Source organism: Sceloporus occidentalis, unplaced genomic scaffold (genome assembly GCF_023333645.1).
Source record: "Sceloporus occidentalis isolate IW3139 unplaced genomic scaffold, rSceOcc1.0.p SCAF_4, whole genome shotgun sequence".
NCBI classification, from domain to species: domain Eukaryota; kingdom Metazoa; phylum Chordata; class Lepidosauria; order Squamata; family Phrynosomatidae; genus Sceloporus; species Sceloporus occidentalis.
The window spans coordinates 4,958,676-4,982,848 of NW_028316984.1; the positions used below are offsets into that span (position 1 = coordinate 4,958,676).

Below are 24,173 nucleotides of genomic sequence, written 5' to 3' on the forward strand. Positions count from 1 at the left end.
TTTAATACCACATGCCTCCCAACAAAAGGGCAATTTGAAGATGTATCCTATACTTTGTGTGCCTTCAAGTTGCCTGTCAACTTATGGCAACCCCATAAATTTCATAGGGTTTTCTTAGAAACATTCAGACGTGGGTTTGCCAGTTCCTTCCTCTAAAATATAGCCTATGGCACCTGGTAATCTCCCATCCGGGTCTGTACTTATTCACAGCTTCTCTTCAGCCTTCTATGCCAAAATAATAATAATGATGATAATGATAACCCTTACCAGATATCTTTTAGCTTCTGGTGCTGCTACTTTTGCTATTAACATTCCCATCATTTATTTTCTTCCACCCACCAGAAGGCTTAATGTTGTAATTATGAAAGACTCTACAGGAAAATATCAGACCCAAATGAAATACAGGCGGGTTACAGACGGGCAGGGGAAGACGTCTTGGAGGTGTATTCTGCTGAATACGGAGCCTCCAGACCGCCCACCCCGGGGGCGTGGCTCAGGAGATGGGGCTTCCACATGGGGGGGCAGTGAAGACGCCTCACCTGCGGCCGTTTCTGACCCGCAGTTTCCATACCGCCGCCTCGGAGGATGCTGCAAAGAGAGAGGCAGCTTCCTCACGGGCGGCCAAAAACGGGGCTTTTTTTTTCTTTTGCCGGCTGGCGGATGCGCAGCTGCGCAGCTGCGGCGCTCAGCACCGGCGGCAGAAAGCCTATGTGCACATTTAAAGCGCCCAGGCCCCTTTAAACTTTTTCCCTCGCCCTGCCCAAGAACAATGGTGGTCTCCTGCCAGCTGGTGATCAGCTGGTGTTGGCATCCTTGTCTGCTTGCACGTTGGTAGTGTCACCAGCGTCATGGATGCCTCCTCTCCTTTGGTCCCCACACTCTTGCTGAATCTGCAATGCACAGCCACAGCTGTTGCTGCTGCCACCGCTGTCCCCCTGCCATCCCCCATCACCTCCCTTGTACATATGTAAATATTTAAAGTTTTAGGGGTTTTTTATTGTTAGGTGAAAATGGCACAGGAATGTGTGTAGGGGTTCACTTTAAATTCCAAACTTTCCCCAATTCTAGCAGCGCATGCGTACATGTTGCTCTAGGGTTAGGGTTAGGGTTAGGGTTACGAGCATTAAAATAGAGTGCAGCTGTGCCGCAGCTTCCACATCTGCATGGCATCTGACGCTCTAATTAGAGCCTCGGTGCAAACTGCGCATGTTCCAGGACCCCGACTCATTATGCGACGCAGCAGACACGGAACTTTTAAATGGGCAACTTAAATTAGCGGCGTAACAATTCTGGTGTACCGGTGCAGCAGCTTATAGACGGAGCTGCGCAGCTGCGCAGTATATAGAAAAGAAGCGGGGAAAAGCAGCACCTTTTTAATGCCGCTTCTTCCCGCTTGGGGCGTGCGGGCGGCGTGTTCATGGCGGCATTCAGGTAAGGGCCGTCTGAAGGCTATACCTTCATGACGTCATGAACACACCCCTTTTTGCCCGTCGGTAACCCGCCACATACAGCATCAGTGCTAAATGCTTGAATGTTTGAATCTCTTATGGAAGAGCCTCGGCCCCCCCATGTGTCAAAACAAGTGTAAATCCTGTATGGAATTACATGCTAAAACCATTTCCACACTTCTTATTCTCAGCACTGAAATAAGAAATGGAGTTTTTATGAAAAGGTTGCTCTGCACTTCTCACTTCTTATTCAAGTTATCACAGCAAAGAATAAATGAGGTCACAGAACACTGAGTCCATACTTCCCTTAAGGCCACCAGCCTCACACTTTGAGAACTATGTTGGAGAATCAGCAGAGAATTAAATATGAATTATTTGCTGCAGAAGAAATATCAAACAAAGAAAGGAGATGGAATGAACAGGAGAAAGACTAAGAGGATAGAAAAGTAAACTACATGGGATAGCAGTATGTGAAGTGGATTTTTCTTGCCATTGTTATAAATATGAGAAACAAACAAAAATGAAGCAATGACAGCATGATATCAAAACAGAGGGACCTGTGAGGAAACCATATGAGGCAAGAAAGCATGATAGAAACCCACTATGGATAGGAATAAAGGCTAGCTGTCTTTCATCAGGCATACATTGTGCCATAAACAGTTGTCTAGAATGAGTATTGTTATAGCTTAATTTCAGGAATTGATGTAATCAGTGACATTTTTGGAAAGGGACAATAACAGTGATCAGCCTACCTGTATAGAAACTGTAAGGCTCTATAGGGAATGGTTGTGTATATATTCAAGGTTTAGCAATCTCAGGAAAAGGATTAAAGCCTCCATGGGTACACACTCCCTTTTTTCTAGCCCTAGAGATTTTCAAGTTGGAAGAATGATTGCAGAGTCCAAACCATGGAGCTGTACAGACCACTAAGTCCACCATCACTCCCCTCTCCATGCAGGAACTCCAGTTAGAGCAGGTAGCTGTCCAGGCTCTCAGGCAAGACTGAGAATGTAGCTCTGAAGAATGTAGCTGTGAATAATAATAATAATAATAATTATTATTATTATTATTATTATTATTATTTTATTATTTATATTCCGCCTTTTCACGAAGGAATCAAGGTGGATTACAAAACAAAAAATGACAATAAAATTCCATGTTCTATCATGGAAAGGTAGAATTATCAGCAGAGGCAAACCTGTTCCCTCCTCCTACTCTTTCCATACATTATTATTCATGCAATGTGTCTCCCAAGAGATTTATTTAAGTTTGTAATACAGTGCGCCTGCATCATATGCATTATATGCTGCTTTCAGCATACGCTGAAGGCAGCAATAGAAGAAGCGGCACCATGCGCCAGAAGGAGCAATGGCACGTGTGCCCATGGCGCATGTGCGTCGCAACGCCACCACACCACCATGCTGCCACGAGCAAGAGCCCCATTACTTCTAATGGGGCTCAAGCATATGCGGAATTTCTTTTACAAGGGGGGTCCAGAACGGATCCCCCATGTAAAAGAAGGGACCACTGTACTGCCTCCCTATGCCACTTGAAAGGGTTCTGCTTACAAGCATTGAGCTAAGCCATTATTTCCCCCTCCTTTAACATTAAGGCTGTGTTGGTTTTTCATATCTATTTATACTACAATTAAATTCCCTCTCCCAGTGGCTTCTTTGTTGTAAACATTTATTCTTTACCAGGGAATTCTGATTTCTGTGACAAAGATGCACAGAAGTATTCTCTAATGGTTTTAGATAACTTAGCAATTTCATAATTCAGTTCAGTACTATTGGGAGGTCTTGGAGGTATATCACACAGAGCTTTTTTGGGATTTTCTGACTCACTTATGAAGTGACTGCACTTCCAATGATGCACATTCATGTCGTAAAGTGAATGTGTTGTCAGACGCCATTGCTTTTTATGGGAGCTCCTTGCAAGGTGCTTCTGCAGTGATTTCAAAGTGACCCCTCATTTTGGTAAAACTGAAAAAAAAGTGACTTCACAGAATTCGCATTGAAGCTCACTTCGGTTGCACTTCAAATTGGTCTGGTGTGGAAAAGCACTCCGATGTCACCCCCCTTGGCTTCCTACGTTCTGCTCCAACATTCCCCTCCTCCTCCTTCATACCATCTCCTCCTCTCTGGCAACCAGCTGATCCCATCATCCCCTATGTCCCCTGTGTCCTCCTAGACCCCGATCTGCTCCCCTCCTTCAGCCTGCCACCAATCCCATCATCCCTGCCTTCTCCTAGACCCCGATCTGTTCCCCCCTTCAGCCTGCCACCAATCCCATCATCCCCTGCCTTCTCCTAGACCCCGTTCTGCTCCCCTCCTTCACAGTGACACCTATCCCATCACTCCCCTTTGCTTGAATCCGCATCACGTGACTTGCTTGGAATCTAACTGACTTCGCTTCCCTCTCAGTTCGGAAGGACAACAAAAAGGCAACCAGGTGTGGTAAAACATCATGTTTTAACCTTAATTCGCATTGCTAGACAGGAGTGACTCTGGATCTGGTGTGAAAAAAATCACGCTTTGCATTGCTAGAACAGGAGTGACTGCGGATCTGAGCTGCAACCCCCCCACGTGTGATAAGTCCTTAATGTAATAGTGCTTAGGAGCCCGCACCCTATGTATTATGCTGTTTTTAGCAAGCAAATGATCCTCCATCCTCTCTCTTTTGGGTTTGCCTTAGACTGTAGCAGGCCATTCTTCAGAAAGCTGCAATTTCCCCCATGTTAACTGAATTAACACCACTGTTCAGCATATCTTTGTCTTCCCTAAGGCAGAGCTGGTTTAGCCTTGTTAATCTGGTTGAAAAGAACATTCAGAGAGCAACTTGCAACCAGTTTGTATATACAATGCTTAAAACAGTAAGGCATGCAAAGTTATAAGGGGGGGGGGGGACAGAAAGTACAAATTAATGGACCTGTGGCCAAGCTACCTCAAACTGATGAGGCCATTATCCAGATATAGGCAATTGGTCAGATGAGAGGTGCAATGAGGGACACAAGGCCACAAGGCAGTTGGTAAAGGATTTTGGGAACAATGTACAAAGTACAATCCTGTTAGTGTATTATGCTGTTACTGTTAGGTCATTATTGTTATTAGCTTTTGTATTATCTTTAAGCAGAGACTGGATGGCCATCTGTCAGGGATGCTTTGATTGAAAGTTCCTGCATGGCAGGGGGTTGGACTGGATGGCCCTTGTGGTCTCTTCCAACTCTACGACTCTATGATTATGTTCAATAAACCATTTCCATATAATCAACTCAGCTGTTGCCTGGTTCCTTCTTTACAATAGCCAGATAATGCATTAGCTGTTTAGTTCCTTTAGGCATGGATGAATTTAGGAGACCATTTTCTAAAGGAAACAATAGACTACAAGAGACAAACTTCTGTATCAATACCTGCACATGAGTAAAACCCAGCCAACATAGGGGGAGACAGTCACAGAAATCTGGTATCTAGCATCAAGTTTATAAGCTTCAACAAGAAATATCACATATAAAAACACTCTGGCAACAAATGGTTTCTTCACCCTAATGTATCTCCAGTCATGCATTTACCAACACCAGAAAAGACTCCAGCCCACTACTTAGTTAATAAATAGGCTTGCCATATTCCACTTCTTAAAATCTGGGTACCTAATTTACATATTATGAAAATATTCTAATTATGCAATCGATTCTAATTTATATTCTACTTATGCAAATTCAGCACATTAATGGTTGCATTTTTTTCCTACTGTGTTTAACCCTTGCACCATTTAAAAAGTTACAACTGATCTGACATAAACAAAAAAAGGAGGGAGTCTGAAAGACTGTCACTTACCCAAGGTCACCCAGTTATTGGTTTTTTAAATACTCGAGGAGGGAATCTTACAGTTGGCTTTTGTTGCATGTGATTAATACATTTACTGATCTGGAAGTTTACCCTAATATAGCTGTCTTTTACAGAATGCTGCCAAGTGTTGCGCAAAAATTAATCAGACAAAAACGTTTTGAAAAAGTGAATTCACAGATACATTAAAAAAAAACCCCATGCTTTAATAGTACATGATACATAACAGAAGAAATGTTTTATTAATATGCAGGCATTTGAATTCTTATCATCATGTCCTTGCTCATGTGACTAAACTCTGGAAAACTTGGAAGATAGCTGAAACTATTAATTACATTTTTGTTAGTCTTCTTCCTCAAGATATAACCAATAGTGACTACTCAGAAGCAATTCCATTGCATTCAGTGGGATTTACTCTGAAGTAAGTGGAGTACACTCACTTACTGATGGGTAAGCCTGCTAATCTGGTTAAAAGCAATAGGATATTGCTCTGAGTAATGTGTCTAGGCTTGATTAAAAAATCCTTCATTCTACCAGACTAGCAGGGGTCACTTTGTGTGGGCACACAGAGCAAATTTTAGCAAACCCAAATTAATTTTGCTTCTGAGTAGTCCTCTTTAGGATTGTGGTGTGATTATTCATTTGCTCATTCTGGAGGGAGGCAGACAGTGTGAAAAGCCAGGTGAAAGACCAGATCCTGAAGCTCTCCCACCTTCCTCTCTCTCTCTCCTCATCATCTCCTTAAGGCTCAAGTGTTTCCAGGATTCCCCCCCCCCCATCTTTAGTCCCTGCGTGCCCCCCACTCCCCACCTCTGGCTTGTGTTCCTTGTCCAAAAACCAAACCACTATTCCATATATTAAGCCATCTGAATTGTAGGCAGCACAATCTGTTCACTTTGTACTGTGCAGAGCAGTAGCTCTTTTGTACATACACCTTTTTTCTTATTCTTTTTCTCCCCCCCCCCTTCTTTCCCCTCCTCCCCTCACACAACCCTCCTGTCTCAGGTGAGCTTCACCCAAAACTAAAGGTGCCTTTGTTTATGTTTAAAACCCTTCTCTCTCTCTGAGGCAGAAAGAGTCCAATGGGAGAGGGATAAAAAATGAGAGAGAGAGAGAGAGACTCAACTTCACTGCCCATTCAAGATAGCTGCAGGCTATCCCCACCTTCTCCCTGGTTCCCTTTTCCTCTCCCAGCCAGCCAGCCCGCCCCATAGAGCTATCATCACCTGGATTTTCTTTTCATTGTGTAGTTCTATGTCTCCATAGAGAAGAATAAAAGGAGGGGTGAGGAGAGGTGAAGGCTTGCTCAGGTGTCAGTTCCAGTAAAAAAAACTGGAGTCTGAGGTCTCTGACAAAATGCAATCTGGAACAAAGGATGAATCTGGGATCTGCTGCTTCAAACATGCCCAGCTATCCGGGACATTTTTAGACCCTCCATTCCGGGTTATTCCCAGTTTTCCGGGACATATGTCAGAACAAGTGATTTATCTGTGCCATCTATTTTTGAAATAGCTAGAGGAACCACTCTAGGCTCCTCGTGTTTATGCCAAACTATTACCTGAAACAGATCAGGCACTGTAGGTGCGCCAGTCTGAGTGGATCATGGAGGAAGGAGAGGAGCAGGAAGAGGAGGCAGTTGGTTTTGGAGGGAAACTCTCCACTTGCAACCGAGGTCTCTTTCAAACTGGCAATGCAAGCCAGAAACAAACTCTCCACTCGTACTTCTGAGGTCACTGAAATCTCCTTGAAAACTGACAATGCAAGGCAGGAACAAACTTTTGGGGTAAATCTTAACCCACAAACATAGGATTAGAAGTAGGATCACCACTCACCTCTTGAAGTCTGTCTCCTCTCTCTCTCACTGCCCAGGTTTGATGTCTGCAGTGGGCACAATCTGGCCAAGGAAGGATGGCTCTTCTTCTCAGGTTGTTCATCTCACCGCCCAAACCCCTTCTGGGGTTGGTGATTGCGGTGTGGCGCCATTTGGTTAAGGACAGGGAATATTCCCTCCTCCACTGTGCCAATTCCTTTCAGGATTTCCATCTCACTGCGCAGACCCCTTTCCGGGGTTGGAGACTGCAGCAGAGTGCATCTGGTCCAGGTCAGAGGGATCTCCCTCCTCCAGCCGTGCCTGGACTACCTAGCCTTTCAGCCCCTTCAGCCAGACATGGCTGGGCTGTCTTGTTCTTCTTTAATGCTGGAGTTGGGCCTAGTTGCACAGCAGCTTCTGGACTGTCTCTCCCTGCCTGGCTTTGTTTCAGCCGCTAGAAAGTCAAAAAGATAGAGCAAGACTAAAGAAAACATTGCTGGTTTTGCAGGTAGTTGCCAAGGCAGGAGAGAACAGATCATGAATAGAAGAAGAATAGAAGAAATATTAGAAGAAATATTAAAGTCTTTAAGACAAAGGAGGAGGAGAAAAGGAAAAACACTGCCTAATCGGTGCGAGGCAGGAAAAAGACTGAGGGATGGTGGGGTTTGCTCCCTCTGGTGGCCTCAAGTCTGTTTTTCCTGCCTATTTCGGAGCAAGAGATGGAATCAACCCATGTTATAGGATGTTTCCACTTCCATCGCTGAAAAATTTGGCTGTTTTAGAAAGGAATCTCCAAATTTTCAGGCCAGCCTGGAATCCTACAGTAGACACCAATGACGAGATCACCGTTTCTCTCTTCTTTGATTTTCCTCCCAAATGCTCTTAACCTGTTTTTCATGGTCTGTCAAAGATCTCCTTATAGAGCAATGGTTCCCGGCCTTCCTAATGCCGTGACCCTTTAATACAGTTCCTCGTGTTGTGGTGACCCAAACCCATGAAATTATTTTCGTTGCTACTTCATAACTGTAATTAAATAGGTGTTTTCCAATGGTCTTAGGCGACCCCCATGAAAGGGTAATTCGACCCCACAGGTTGGGAACCACTGTTATAGAGGTATACATCCTTGACATATAATGCTATTTCTGTGTACTATTAGCCTCTGACTGTAAAATGGGAAGAGTGATCAATCTAAAAGAAACAGACAACATCCTGAGCCCTGGGGTAAGCACACATCAACTGCATCCTCACCCCACCCCAATTTTTTATTTTTCGCAGGGAGAAGATCTTCATGTCCTTTATGGGCAATGAGAACAATTTACCCAGCTTTCCCAGTCTGGGTAAGATTGAGGCCCAAGTGGGGACTTTCTTCAGAATGAGACGTGGTTGGACATCACTTCTGGTTTTGGGGAGAAAGCCCTCACCCCCACCCCCCACACTCTAAGGAGTGAAAAATTGCTTTGGAAAGGGAGCAATTTCACAAAAATCTTTCATAGGCCCTTAGAGGGCATGAGGGAGCCTTTTAATTTAAAAAAAAAAAACAAAACCCAGGTGGGGGGGTCAAGAGAACAGGCAGCTTTAATGTGGCTCACTCTTCTACAAAGGGATCTTGTAGCATCTTTGGGACTAACTGAGCAAAATATGTTGTAGTATAAGCTTTTATGGACTTGGTCTACTCTACTTCCTCAGATGCATGCAATGAATTGGTGCCTGGGAAGGATGAGTCCCCGGGAAGGGCTCAGTCTTAATTTAAAAAAAAAATGTATGTATGTATTCCACTTTTGTGAAGCAGAAGAACAGTAATCCCAATTGAACACATTAATGAACATGAGGCAATGTTTACATTTATTTTGATTATCCATCTTCTAGTGCACATTGTGGGATAAAATGTCCTGAAATTAAAATTCAAAGGCACTGAGAAGAGCATGAAATGCCTTGTCACTATTATTAATAATTTGCATTAAAATGTAACTGAAAACACATAACACAAAGTTCCAGCCTCTCCTTAATGCATAAACTTTTCTCTCCAACTCCCTTATGACAGCCTTTGTCTCAGAGAGCTTCTGCATTCTATGCAAATCTCCATGAAAGTCTGCCATCCTAGTGCAGCGTTGTAATAATTCTTTGTACCATGCAATCAAAAACATTCTTATAAGCATGCTAAAGAAGCTATTCAGGAGACTCCAGTTGTGGAGTTCCTGCTATCTGTGCAAAAGTAACACTACAGGATGTAGTGGTGTTGCCATGACTGATAGTTAATGTGTTGTACATGCAGTAATGAAGTGAGCAGAAAATGTTGAGATGTCTTTCGTTGCCATGGGATTACTGGTACTTTGGCTGGCTTGGGGGCATGGTGTTTAGACAGCACTCACCCTGAAGCTGGCAAATATCCATCTCTAGCAGCAAAGGGGTGGCTTTTTTTCTGCCTCAAATAGGAGTGGATCTTTTCTGCTCCTATTTGTGGCAGAAGCTGGCTGGATTTGGGCCACAGCATCTGTTCCCGCAGCCCCAATCCATCCTAAAAGGGGCAGCTCCAAGTTGCTGAAAATCAGCCGTCTGTTTCACCCCTTAGTATTTGAAAAACAAAACAGCAAAGTTCTAACAATTTAGTGTAATAAAGTTTACTGAAGTACTTTGAAGACAACATATGCAAGAATCTATTGAAAATCTGTGCATCTGATCTTCTCTTCTGTCTTCAACTTTATGCAGTTATATATTTCATCTATATTTCAAACAGGCAGCATTATCTTCTTAGAAAGTATAACTGCATCAGCTGTAGCTCATCTGATAGAAATTATTTTCTTTACATTACATTATAACAAATTACAAGGTTTACCATTAAGTAGTAAGAATTTACATCAACTGTTGCCTCTTATTCATGCAATTCTCAATATCTTCAAGAACTTGGAGAGCTGCCTTTGGGATTCGAGTTCCAGGGCCAAATATATTGGAGACACCTGACTCAAACAGGAAGTCATAATCCTATCAGGAGGAAAGAGAGAGAAAAAAAGATAAAATACATTCAAACCTTAATTCAAGTTATGAAGAACACATTGTACAGGACTAGGGTTCACTGATAGTAATGTAGCAGTGGGGGGAAATGTAATATACTAAAGTATGGTCCATAACAGCAAATACTTATTTAGCTCAAATCCAGTCACTTGTGCAATATCCTTAATAACTTTGGCTTGCTTAAAATGGGGAGGGGGAGTTTGTAGATTCTGTTGTAGGTAATACCTTTACTGAAAGCGAACAATCAGATCATCCGGATACATATTATGACCTACCCAAGATTATCAGGATCTGTAGCTCTAAATATCATTTTTATATAAGTCATAAATACCAAAATAGAATAGCAAAGGCTGAAAAACGTTCTTATCTGTGTTCAAGTTACAACTTTTAGTTTAAACTGTTTCATTTCTTCAAATATTATTGGATATTTCCAATTGTACACATTACAGTGGCAGACTTTGAACTTAGTTGCAACATATCATCCTGAATAGAGATGGAAAGGCCCAGAAAAAAACTGGAAAAATTCAGAAAAAAACTTTTTTCCCGTTTTTTCCTGAATCCTTTTTTGTTCTGATTTTTCTGAGAAATTGAAAAAAGGAGGAAAACTGATTATGGAATGTTTTATTTTAGCATGATGAATAAAATCTTTAAGACAAGGTGTTCATATATTCTCCAAATCATTTCTAAAAACCACATACAGTCTCAGATGATTCTCATTTCTGTGCACAAGCAGATCCTAAATTACAAACTGAATTCTCCAGTGAAAGAACAAGATGCATTTCTTCCTTTAGGGGGCACTGAAAGAATCTACGGTAGTCTACGTTTGAAAACACACTAAATCAAGAAATAAACTGACATGTGAAAGAGTTGAGAACCTTTTTTTCCCTGTGGCTTCAAAATTTCTGGAAATTTTATATCTGTAATCCTGAATACCCTTTTTATTAATTTAGGACAAAGGTAATTTTGCAGCACAGCTTTTCCTTGAACTTTTGTAAACATGCAGATTCACAAACTTCAGTAGACAGATGTTATGCAAAACCTGGTTCACTGATATAACTTGCTTATAGAAGAGAATGAATTTTACTGGCATTGCCCTGGCTGATATTGACTTCTCTCTTAGTGAATAAAAAACCTTAATAGGAACAATCTTTATAACCCGCTTCATACCAGGTTTCTGCAAAATGAGCCAAACCCAGCAGGTTTTAAGAAAAAAATTCTGATGTATGCTCATTCATATCAAACTTGCACACAGCCTGTGAAATCAATCTAATTGCAACTTTTGCGAAAAACGGTTTATACAGAAATCTGCTATGGTAATACTAAGGTACCAAATTCAAACCCAAGTCTTCATTTTGGTTCCATTACATACCCATTTTGGGAAAGCAGTGATCAGACAAACAGATCAAATTATAATGCAGACATAAACACTCACCATCCTCAAAATAAATGACACAAGAACAAACAAGAAATCTTAGGCTTTATAGTATCTTTGGAAAAGAGATGGTGTATGGTACCTGAGGTGGGATCACACCTCCACACATGACAAGTATATCTGGGCGGCCAAGGGCAGCCAGTTCTTTGATGAGTTCAGGAACGAGTGTTTTGTGACCGGCAGCTAGAGTACTCACACCAACACAATGTACGTCAGCATCTACAGCCTGCTGGGCTACTTCACTAGGTGTCTAAGGAGAAAAAGCAAATGAAGTAACAAAAAAGATGAGAAAAAAATAAAATTCAGTACCAAGTATGCTTCATTTTTCACACAAAATAACAATGACAAAATGCACCACATTTCCCCATTACATTAATTAATTAAGGCTGCTTCTGGCATTTCTTTTAATAAGTATGGGCGTTGAGATCTAATTCTTAGAAAGTGTCAGTGTATCACAAAGAAAACAGTATATGCCTACTCAGTATGCCTTTTCCAATTCAGGAATGCTGTAAAAACATCAAAGCAGAATATACCGATTATTACACGAGATCTGGTAGAAAACTGAAAGATAATGTATATATTCATATCAATACTAGGCTCTAGTTCCTATTATTCTACCAATATTTTGAAATATGGAGTGTGAAGATCTATCTGCTCATTCTTTCTGCAGCTCCAGTGATTTCATTAAGAAATGATCATGTGGGCAAAGTCTTATCCTCCTGCTTTAGGTTAAGTCGGGTCAATTTCAGCTGGAATGACCCCCGTTTGTGTTTAAGATGGCTCCTGATTGAAACCCCATGATTGCCCCTGCATTGCCTTCACACTGACCCTGGGATAACTTCAAATTTTGCTTGTGTGATAAGGGCCTAAGGCTACGTTAAGCTATTAGACCCTATTATTTCCACTAAACACTACCTGGACCTATGTAGATAATGAATGCTGAAGACGGCAACAAAGCAGCCAACAAGACAGGAATAAAAAAAAGTTTAAAGAGAAAGAGGAAGATCTTAAAAGGAAAGAATAACATGAAGACTGAAAGGGGGAGAGAGCCTGAGAAGAAACAGAAAAAACTCCTAGCATATTGAAATTACAAAGGCTGCAGCAACTCTCAGACAGCTAAGATTGGAGGATTTATTTCAGCATAAAGATGCAGTGAATAATACTTCTCCATTCTTTCCCCCTCCTCACAAATCCTTCTGATAAATCTTATGCCTCATCTGTCTGGGAGGTTGATGATTTCCCTCTTTCTGATGAGGAGGGTTCCTTAGATGCCAGAGGGGTGAGTGTTTTAAAAACCACCATTAAAACAAATGCTGATCTGGACCTGGTTGCTAAGAACTGCATGTTAACTACTAAAACAGTTATTGCAATTTTTGAGCAGCTGTTGGGCATTAATTGGAAAATAAATGAACTTAAGGACATAGTGGGAAAGTTTGTAACAAAACTATCCATGAAATTTGCCACTAATTTTGTTGAACCAGAACATTCCCAGCATTTGTACGCTGCACAAGATATAACACGCAGGGTAGTCAACAGAGATAAGTTAATTTTACAGCAGAACAGGATCCTGCTCCAGGTTGCAATAAATCCTTTTAATAAGGGTAGGTGGTACAACAAGCAAGCAGTGCTTTACTCACTCTCACAACTCCACCATCCATGGCTACACAGTAATGAGCTTACAGAAATACCCTGGCTACCCAGATGGAATAGTTTGAAAGAATAATATTGACATTTAAGCATCCTAGCCTTCCCACATTGATCCTAAGGAGGATCGCTAGGGAGATTCTTAACCATACCTACACATGTTTTTCACAACAATAATGTTCAGCCACTGCTAAATTTTGGGAAGAAAGCCAAATTTATGAGGAAGGCTGTCTTAAACCTCAAAGACTGTGATCTTAGTCAGCAATCTTCCACACAGCAGATTGCTACAAGATGAGGAGATGTTGTACATCAGAGATATAACACCACTGATGCAATTAAGAGAAAAATACAGACATCAGTCAACTTTTAGAAAGATGAGGAAGAACTTGCCCAGATGTTTGGTATTCTCTCGTTGAGGACCAACAACTTATATTGTGCAAACTAGAGGCAGTTAAATCAGTGTTACAGTTAGTGACTGCTACAACAGAGTCTATTAATTCCTTGTTACCCTCCACCCCTCAGATGGACCACTGATACATGTGTTTCCTGAATGCTCAACGTCACCTAAGAACAACAACAACAAAAAAAAATGTATCGATGTAGTTCATGTTGCCCAACTGCAACAGCATTCAAGCAACAAATCAGACTCAGTCAATCTGATTACAGAGACAGAGATGAGAATTTAGCTTCACAAAAAAGCAGAGATTGTAGGCCAGCACCTGCACCAGTACCTTTTCTGGACCAAAATGACTGACATTCAACAAATCTTATCTCCCTTACTTTTATCTCCTGGAATATTGCAGGGTGGAAACCCTGAAGTAGAGACCCCTCTTTTCTGTCCTTTATTTCCAGATATATTATTATTTTTCTTCAAGGAACTTGGTTTGTGGAAGATTTGTATGTAGAAGGGTATAAGACAATTGCACCAGGCCATGGGAGGCTTTGTGGGGGCTTGGGTATTCTAACATCCACCTCATTACAGTCACAAGTGATTAGATTATCTTCATTAGATCAATATGCCCTGACAATCTTGCTTCAACAGGCTGGATTTAGGGCAGGAAGATCAACCATAGATCATGCAATGGTTTTGCATTATCTAGTAGAGAAGTAATCTCATCAAACCAGTCAATCTCTTTTTGCAGCATTTATTGATTTCATGTCAGTGTTTGACACAGTATCTAGATCTAGACAGTGGAACAAATTTAGAAACACCTCCATAGACAAACATCTACTTTTGCTGCTTATTAAAACCCACGAAAACACCAGATTGAGGTAAGATGTAGCATTCAAGGGCATGTTACCAAGGAAATACAAGTTCAGAAGGGAGTCAGACATGGATGTGAACTGGCTCCAATTTTATTCAATTACTATATAAACTCATTAATTCCTTATTTGATTAATTAAGAGGAGCTAACACTCCAGAGGACAGGATCAAAATTCAAAACAACTTGAAAAGACTAAAAAGCTGGGCCAAAGCTAACAAAATGAACTTCAACTTAGGGCAGAAAAATGAAATGCACACGTATAGGATGGGGGACACCTGGCTGAACAAGACTACATGTGAAAAGGACCTAGGAGTCCAAGTTGAACATGAGTCAACGGTGTGATGAGGCAGCTAAAAAGGCCAATGCAATTTTAGGCTGCATCAATAAAAGTATAGTGTCTAGATCAAGGGAAGTAATAGTGCCACTGTATTCTGCTCTGGTCAGGCCCCACCTGGAATATTGTGTCCAGTTCTGGGCACCACAATTCAAAAAGGACATTGAGAAACTGGAGTGTGTCCAAAGGAGGGTGACTAAAATGGTTGAAGGGTCTGGAAACCATGTCCTATGAGGAACGACTTAGGGAGCTGAGGATGTTTAGCCTGGAGAAGAGAAGGTTAAGAGGTGATATGATAGCCCTGTTTAAATATTTGAAGGGAAGTCATATTGAGGAGGGAACAAGCTTGTTTTCTGCTGCTCCAGAGAACAGGACCCAGAACAATGGATGCAATATACAGGAAAAGAGATTCCACCTCAACATTAGGAGGAACTTCCTGCTCATTCAGATTATGTCTCTTGGAATGCACAGAGAACTGTTATAGCCATTCAAAATTATTTTTTCACTAAAGGAGCACAGTTCATTCCTGCTGCAATTAAGCTCTTCATGGCCAAAGCTCGGGCTCATCTGTTATATGGGGCTCAATTAAGGCCATACAGTAATATGACCTCACTTGAAAGAGTTCAAATAAATTTTTTGAGGAGCATATTTCAGATTACCTGATATGTACCAAATGCTGTACTTCGAAGGGAAGCAGGAGTCAGTAAACTCGAATCCATATTTACTTATTGGTTAAAGTTCCATAGACGCGGTACAGACCTTCCAAAAGTTCTTTTTGCCCCACAGGGCAGACGTTGCGAGTGCACCAATGGCAACTCATGATGTCACAGATGGTGTGACGTGTGGACACTATGCATCCGTCATGTCACAATGGTGGCGCTTGTATACAGTACTAGATTTAGGGAGCATGCGGTTGCCGCATGGTCCCTTAAACCTAGTATGGTGCCAGCAAGGCACTTTAGCGCTGTGTGTACCATGCCATAAAAACCCTGGTGGATTGTTCCAGGTAATATTGGTAGACAACTATAAATCCTCTTGGGAAACAGCTATCTATAAGAAACCTTATGGACTTTCGAGTGATACCATTCTAAATTTAGGATTAGATCAAGCGTAACCAGTTGTAAGACAAAGGATTCTAGATTCTGAAGGTCAGACAGAAATTGCTGCCTTTTCCAATTACTCATTTGCAAACAATCAACTTATGTTACTGTGCCTAAATTTAGGACAGCTTTATCATTAGCTCGATTCAATGTTCTCCCAACAGCAGTACTGAAAGAGAAATATGGGGAAATTCCCTATGAATTTCAATTCTGTCCTTGTAATACTGGTCCTATAGAAACTACAGCTCAAGTACTTCTGTATTGTCAATTTTATAAGGACATTCACCACCAGCTGATTACCCCTCTTTTAACTTAAATTTCCAGGACACATTGATGTTTTTTATTTACGCTATCTGTTGGATAGTCAAAACCAAACTTCTATACTTAAAGTAGCAAAAATTGTCTCCAAATGGTTAGTCTCCAGATTGTTAGTAATAACTGATGTTACATGGCAGAGATTAATTTTGTTTCTTGTTTTAATAATTGTATTCTTATTTTTTATACTGGTCAATGCCCGAAATAAATTGTAGTAGTTGTTGTTGTACCTACACCAAAGCAGAATAATTATGGATTCAGGTAATAAACATACAGAATTAAATCCAATTACTACTCCTAGCTAGAACTAATGGAACTTACAAAAGTGTTAATTTATCAAGTTCACATTCATGGGCCTACTCCACTTGCAACTAACTGGATTTAGGCCATTTAGGCCAGAAATAATAAAATGTTAATATTGAAATTAAATGAAAAGCAAACTCTTATGTTAACAAAAATTTGTGGACTCAGTATTTACAACTAAAATGAAACAACAAATTTAAACTTAAGGCTACATAAGTATCTAATCTAACTGAAATGATAAAAATACCTGAAACAGTGGACTTATATCAACATCAAATCCAAGGTCTGCAAATCCTGTAGCAATCACTTTGGCTCCTCTGTCATGGCCATCCTGGCCCATTTTAGCAACGAGAAGGCGTGGTCTACGACCTTCACATTCCATAAATTTGTTTACTCTGGGTTTCAAAATATTTAGACATCATTGATTACTATCACAAAAGGAGATCTAGGTAGATGTCACTACAACAGAAAAGTCTTTCATTTCAAATATCTTATACAACTTTGAGTACTGCAAGCTGTGTGTGAACTGATATACTGGAACTAAACCCCAGTGGATACCAAGGACCCACTGCAATAATAATCAGAAGACTCTATTTAAAAAAGAAGCAGAGTGGATTTTGAAATTAAAATCTTTGGTTCCTGGAGAATTAAATGAAGAATTTGATCTCTTCCCACAGTTGTAAATTCTCTCAGATGTTTTGCTAGTCTGCTTGCATACTTCCTCGAGGGCCATCTCACTTCCCCTCACCCCCTACTTTTTTGTCTTATGCATCTGTGTGTGTGTATAAACTTTAAGCCTGCTTCACATGTTTTTTCCTGTTCAGCAAATGGAATGAGATTCTCAGCTCTAGAAGTTTCTGCAGTTAGAATTCATATTGGTATGTATAGGCTTTAAAATCAGTAAAGATTAGAGTGAAAGAAGGGACTCATCTCCAAGTTCTCAATGAGTGGCTGTTTTTAGTTTGGAAAAAGCCCAGCATCCAAATTCAGTGCCCTTCAAAGGCTACATAAAAACTTAAATATAAATATAGAATTAAAAGAAAACCAAAATAGTTTTGGCTCATGTAATGTCTAAAAAAAGATTGCAATTTCTCCAGTTCAGAAACACAAAACTTAAAAAATCTAAGTGAACATTACATGAGAGATTTCAGTATTTAAATATAAACAGCATAGCGTACCTGTTGATAACCTGAGCAATTTCATCACTTTCCCCAAACTCCTGACGGTAAGCACCACTCACCATGCGATCACTGGCTCTATGCTCACCAAATACCTTTTTCATTGCATCTGTTATTTCACCAACTGTACATCTAAAAATAAATTTGGATAGGAAGCCTTTTATTTGCAGCTTGGTTTTTCGAACATTTCAAAGGGTAGCAGACAGAATCTGTTATCAGTCCTATTACCTATGCTGCTAGCACTGTTGTTTTTAAATTAAACATAATAGGTTAATGTAGGGTTTTGTTATACTACCTTGAAAACACTTTAACTTGTCATAGGTGTATCCTACAGAATTCTAGGATTTATAGTTTGATAAGGCACTAGAACTTTCTGGTAGACAATTCTTTTTTTTTAAGATTCTTTCAAAATTAATTTTTAATATGAACAATAGAATTTACAATCAAAATATTATACAATAAAGAACCTGAAGGGGCAAGAAGAGAAAAAGAAGGGGAATAGGGGGAAAAGAAAAAGAAAGAACAAGAGAAAAAAACCATAAGACTAATAAAAAGTAGGGCTCTGACTCACCAAACCTAACTATAATGAAAAGAAAAATGAAAAAGAGAAAAATATCCAACTAAATAATTCTACAGTACTAAAATTACTTATAACCATAGCTGTAGATTACTACATTATTAGATTTCTTACTGCTCAAAAAATTCATAAACTGTTTCCAGCCTTTCAAAAAGTCTTCAATTGGCCTATCCTTTAGAATCCACGGCACGTTACAGACATACAGGCCAAACCGCGCGGTTCCTGGACGCAGCAAAAAAGCCCGAAAATGGCGTTTCTTTCTGCGCCCCAGAAGTCACACGCTTGTGGCGTCACTTTCACTGCACAACATCCAGACGCTATGCGTCCGCGACGTCAAGATGGCGGCGCCCATGTGGAAGGGTGCCGCCATTTTCTATGCACTCCGTGCGTACTAGGGTTGAGGAGCATCTAAAATAGATGCCCCTTTCTAACCCTAATACGCCCCTTCCTAACCCTAGTACGTACAGAGCGCGTACTTTCGGCACGTGTGTAACGCGCCCACATTAATTTGGCAACTTGAGTTCACTCCACAATTTTAACAATCTATTCTTTTATTGTTAGTGATTCAGTCCATTTCCAAATATGAGCAAACAATATTTTTGCTCTTGTTGTCATATACTGAAGAAGTAATCCATATTTACTATTAAATTCTTTATAATTCCAAACAAAAACATCTCTGGTAATATTACAGAATCTAGTGTTTGTAACACTAAAACCTTTAAAAAATAGAAGCAAAGCCCGCAGACATTTGGCTAATCTTGAGAAGCTGTGCAGATTTTATAGCAGTTGCTTACCTCAAGCCAGATTTCTATGGATTCAGATGGCTACAATTTCTAGGAATAACTTTCTGTTTTAACAAGTGAAATTAATTTACTATTTATTAAAAAATTTATGACACCTATCATACTTTCCACACACCTTGCACGTGCCGCTTCCACTGCTAGGGCCAGCAAGTTGCCTTGTCCTGTGGCAGCACATTCTGTTAGGGTGGTGAGACAATGCTGGGCTGCTACTTCATCTCTGCAAGCTTTCACCTTTAAAAAGGTGAAGAACAAAATAAAATTAAATAAGAATATAAAACAGAACTGTATGTAAAATAAAATATAAAAAGAAGAAAGAAAAGAAGACCCCCCCCACTCCATCCACCATCATCCAGAAGGAGGGAAGGGCAGGCCAGCTCCATCAGGCCTTGCCTGAAAAGAAGGCCCTCCCTCCATCCACCATCATCCAGAGGGAGAAAAGGGCAGGACAGCTCCATCAGGCCTAATCAGAGTAGGAGAAGAAGGCCCTCCCTCCAGTCCATCTACCATGGTCCAGGCCTCTGAGGGAGAGAAGATCTGCTAGACATTCCACCTTCCCCACTGCCATTCCCGTCTCCTTTTTGTGTCTTGTCTTTTTAGATTGTAAGCCTGAACGCAGGGAAATGTCTAATCAACAATTTGTAAGCTGCTCTGATAGACTTTTGGCTGAAGAGCAGGGTAATAATAATAATAATAATAATAATAATAATAATAATAATAATACTGTAATAGCAATTTTTACAAAACAGACCTACAAGGGCTCCTCAGTACAGTTGGCGCTTATTGTAACGTTGTGAAAACAGAAAGAGACTCAACATGTTTGAAAAGGAGTCATGCAATATTTAATACCTTCAGCCATTATTTCCTGTCAGCATTTCTGCAATAGATTACCTACTTTGCCATGATAATCAGAAAAATGTTGAACAGTTCGCCTGCCCCAACCATGGCTTGCTATCTGCAAATTTAAGCATCTCTGGCGGGCAAGTCCCACTACCTCTAATGGCTACATGTGAACGCAGCTGTGACAAAGCAACCATGGGCACGGCCACTGAAAACCATAGGACTTGAGGTCCCAATTTTTTTTTCTGCTGGGTTGGGGAGGACTGGAAAGGAACCCCTGCAGATACTAAGGGTCGACTGTAAAATAACTAACAGATATAGGATTGGGGATACATGGCTTTCTAGGCTGATGCATGACATTGCTGACTCATATTCAGCCTGTGGTCCACTAATAATCCTAAATCCTTTCCACACATACTACCTTCAAGCCATATGTTGCCTATCCTATATCTGTGCATCTAATTTTTACTGCTCAAATGTAATACCCTACATTTCTCCCTGTTGAAATTAAATTTGTTCATATTGGTGCACCTTTCCAAGCTGTTAAAGTCATTTTTAATTCTGACCCTGACTTCTTGGTTATTAGCAACCCCTCCTAATTTGGTGTCATCTGCAAATTTGATAAGCATGTCCTCTATTCCATGATTCAAGTTACTGATAAAGGTGTTGGACAGCACTGGGCCAAGGACAGAACCCTGTGACATCCCACTAGTCACCTCTCTCCAAGATGAGAAGGAGCCATTGTTGAATATCCTTTGCGTTCTGTTAGTCAACCAATTACAAATGAACCTAACAGTCATATTGTCTAGTAAGCATTTTAATAGCATTTTTGCAAGATTATCATGGGGGATCTTGTCAAAGGCCTTACTGAAATAAAGATACACTACATCCACAGCATTCCTTCATCTACCAAGTTTATGACTCTATTAAAAAAAAAGAATTAAGATTAGTTTGACATGACTTATTTTCAAGAAACCCATGCTGACTTTTAGTGATCAATGCTTTATTTATTTATTTCCTGCCTCCCTCACAGCATAGGGACTCAAGGAGGCTAACAAAATTTCAACAAAAAGGCACTGCTTTCAAAGTGCTTACAGACTGTTTAATGATCTGCTCTAGAATCTTTCTTGGTATTTGATGTCACACTGACTGGGAAGTAATTATTTGGGTGTTTTTTTTCTTTTTAAATGTTTTTATTAATCCTTTTAAACCATAAAAGCATACAACATACAGTCCACCCTCCCCATACGCAGGGGAGCTGTTCTGGACCCCCCCCCTTGCATATGGGGAAAAGAATTTATGCTCAACCCCCATAGAAAATAATGGGGTGTTTGCTCATTCAGAGCGCGGGTATGTGCTCCATTACTTCTGTCGGGCTTGCCTTCCACGTAAGCTCAAAGCCGCGGAAGGTAAGCCCACCTATGGGGAGGGCCAACTGTACATATCTAGAATTTCGACACCTCAATTATGTCCTTCTAGATCCTTCATAATGTATTGTATTATCAACTCTGAGTCTTAAGGACATATTGAAATAAACGGAACTGCTATCCCATCATACCTTAATATTCACTCCTACAAAATTCTGCTTTACAAATAGTCTTACCATCACTCATTCCTCTTTCATTCCCTTGACTTCCTAACTCAATCTATGTTAGATAATTACCCTTCTTTCAAAATTTATTGTAATGTCATTAGGGTTTTCACCTCCCATTAGTCACTGACCTTGGAAAATCATGGAAAGAGAGCTATCTTTTCCCCCCCATTTTCTTTCTTTTGTTTTTCCCTGATTTATTTTTAATTAGTTTTGAATTTGGTTTCTCTCTGTTTCATTTGTTGAGTTTTGGACTCCTCCTTGAGTATCTCCTGAGTGTTCCTCTTCTTTCTTTCCCCATAAAATGGTTACAGTGCACCTAAGCCCCATCCATTTAAATGGGGCTCAAGCATACACGTTATTTGTTTTACGTGGGGGAGTCCGGAAGGATCTTGGGATTATTGATAATCATAAATTAAGCCTGAGCCAGCAGTGTGATGCTTCAGCAAAGTAGAAAAATGCTATTTTAGCCTGTATTAATAGAATCATAGGCCCAGTCCAGATGGGCGCAATAGGGTGCCCTCATCACATGCAAGGGGCAGCGCTTCTAGACACCCCTCGCACGTGACGAGGGCGTCAAAATGGCGGCGCCCTGTACAGATGGGCACTGCCATCATTACGTGATGGGTGCCTAGCGTCCACACGTCGCAGTGCCATTGTGACGTTGTGAGTGCACCATTGGCACACTGTGGGGTCATAATGGCGCCACAAGAACCCGCTTTTTGCGGGTTCTTTTTGGTCCATGGGGAAGTCACGCGGTATGGAGGCTGCAGCTTCCCTGCGGACCAAAGCTGGGCACCGGGAGACCGTCCTTTTTGAACGGTCTGTCCCGCGCCATAGTTTCCAAGTCAAGGGAGGTAACAGTTCCATTATATTCTGCACTTGGAGTACTGTTTTCAGTTATGGGTGTCTTTTTTTAAGGATTCAAACAAACTGAGAATGAAATCAGAGAGGGGCACTGCAGATGAGACATGTTCTGGAGAACAAACTATATGAGGAGAGGTCTGAGAATATTCAAATTGATGAAGAGAAGACTGAGGGGTGACATGATCACACTTTTTCAGTAACTTGAGGGCTGTGAATAAGAAGAGAGTGCAGGCATGTTCTCTGCTGCCACAAAGAGTAGAATTAAGTTCTACTGGTTTTAAGTTACAGGTAGATTTCAATTGAACATTGGAAGGAACTGTTTGACAGTGAGAGCAATTTAGTGATAGCTGGGAATGTACCAGCTGGAGAACCTACACTGAGCAGGGGGATGAACCTGATGGCCCATAGAGTGCCTTTCAACTCTATGATTCTTTGGTGTATGAAAATCAAGAAAGTCATTTGGTTTACTTCAATAGGACATTTTACCCTCAATATTATTCTTAACTAATTTGGTCCTGAACACATTAAACATACTTTATTCAAGTTGTTCTGACAATGTGATAAAAACAAGTCTCTCACCTCTTAAAATCCCTACAAATCTGACACTTACCTTTTTCAGTTTCTCAACTTGTTTGTTACGAACTGAAGTGTTATCAATTGCTAGAACTTCAACAGTCTCTTCTTTTTCTAACTGGTATTTATTTACTCCAACAATTACTTCTGAACCTGTGTATTTACCAAACATTAAAAAAAATAGAATATTCAAAACCTTCTAACTGGCAAAAGAGGTTTTGTATGCTAGTCTGTTTCTACCAAGACACACATAGCTAGTTTTCTCTTCTCTACATATTTTTTCATACACTATATTCAAGCTCTAAATATTCAATTATTTAGATTTAGACTACCACCTTGATCCTTGGGTGAGGCAGGAAATATAAATAAACTTTAATATTATTATTATTAAAAGTAAAGAGTAATTGTGATGAAAATCTGAATGGCATGCCCTAGTGAGAGATGCTTGTCTAGAGGTGTACATTGCATTGAAATAGTACTTTCTTTCACTTTCCTTACCGGAATCAATCCTGGCTTGCCTTCGAGCAGCACACTCTTCAATTCGAAGTTTTGGAATTCCTTCAGCTACAGCTTTGGCCATTCCACCCATTTCTTCAATCTCATTAATGAGCTATCAGACAGCAAATATAATATTGTTAATAGTTATTCTTATTATTCTTATATTAAATGGCAAAATCAAGGTTTGTCTTTTGGAATTTTAAATAATATTTTCAAACTATGATTGAATCTGTGGATGCAGAATCCATGGATACAAATGACCACCTGTTAAACAATTTCCATAGTGTCAACATCTATACACAGATTTGTAGCACAATCCTACCCAGAATTGTAACATCTGTATTAGTCCAGTCCAACTGAACTGCATTTGTGGAAAGGCACTTTAGTGTTTGATAGGCAAATTCCCACTTAAGCTATACAGAGATTCCACTTTTAAAACATGGTATAACTTGAGGCCTTAGATATAAATATTCCCACCTACATGTCTGTTCTGTAACTGTAAATGGTTTCCCTTCTTATCCAAACCTCTTTTCAAGAACAATGTTCAGTGATACATTCAATAAGGTTAATGAAATCTTTACTAAATATTGCACTTTATCATTCATAAAGATTCCCCACTGGAAAATAAAACAACCATCTTCCTTCAGTTCTGAAACAACTGGGACAAAGAGTGTTAACAGTGTACAATAACAGAGACATGTCTTCTCTTTTTTAAGAATGAATTTCAGTCAGAAGCAGAAAGCATGA

The 24,173-nt window shown here is 40.3% G+C and overlaps 1 protein-coding gene across 5 annotated transcripts in view; it reads right to left on the reverse strand.

The window, feature by feature from the left end:
• LOC149313446 (methylmalonyl-CoA mutase, mitochondrial) overlaps positions 1-24,173 on the reverse strand; it is a 48,167-nt gene that overhangs the window by 13,164 nt on the left and 10,830 nt on the right. For 4 of the 5 annotated variants that reach the window (XM_089519122.1, XM_089519124.1, XM_089519125.1 and 1 more), the window contains exons 7-13: positions 23,427-23,538; positions 22,966-23,081; positions 19,176-19,291; positions 17,681-17,812; positions 16,750-16,897; positions 11,624-11,791; positions 8,920-10,079 (exon numbers count right to left, since the gene is read on the reverse strand). In XM_089519122.1, the coding sequence (XP_089375248.1) occupies positions 9,951-10,079; positions 11,624-11,791; positions 16,750-16,897; positions 17,681-17,812; positions 19,176-19,291; positions 22,966-23,081; positions 23,427-23,538 (921 nt within the window). In that variant the 3' untranslated portion in view covers positions 8,920-9,950. Of the gene's footprint in view, positions 1-2,200; positions 2,478-7,122; positions 7,555-8,919; positions 10,080-11,623; positions 11,792-16,749; positions 16,898-17,680; positions 17,813-19,175; positions 19,292-22,965; positions 23,082-23,426; positions 23,539-24,173 lie in introns of those variants that run through there. The other variant, XR_016280826.1, reaches the window with a different exon arrangement.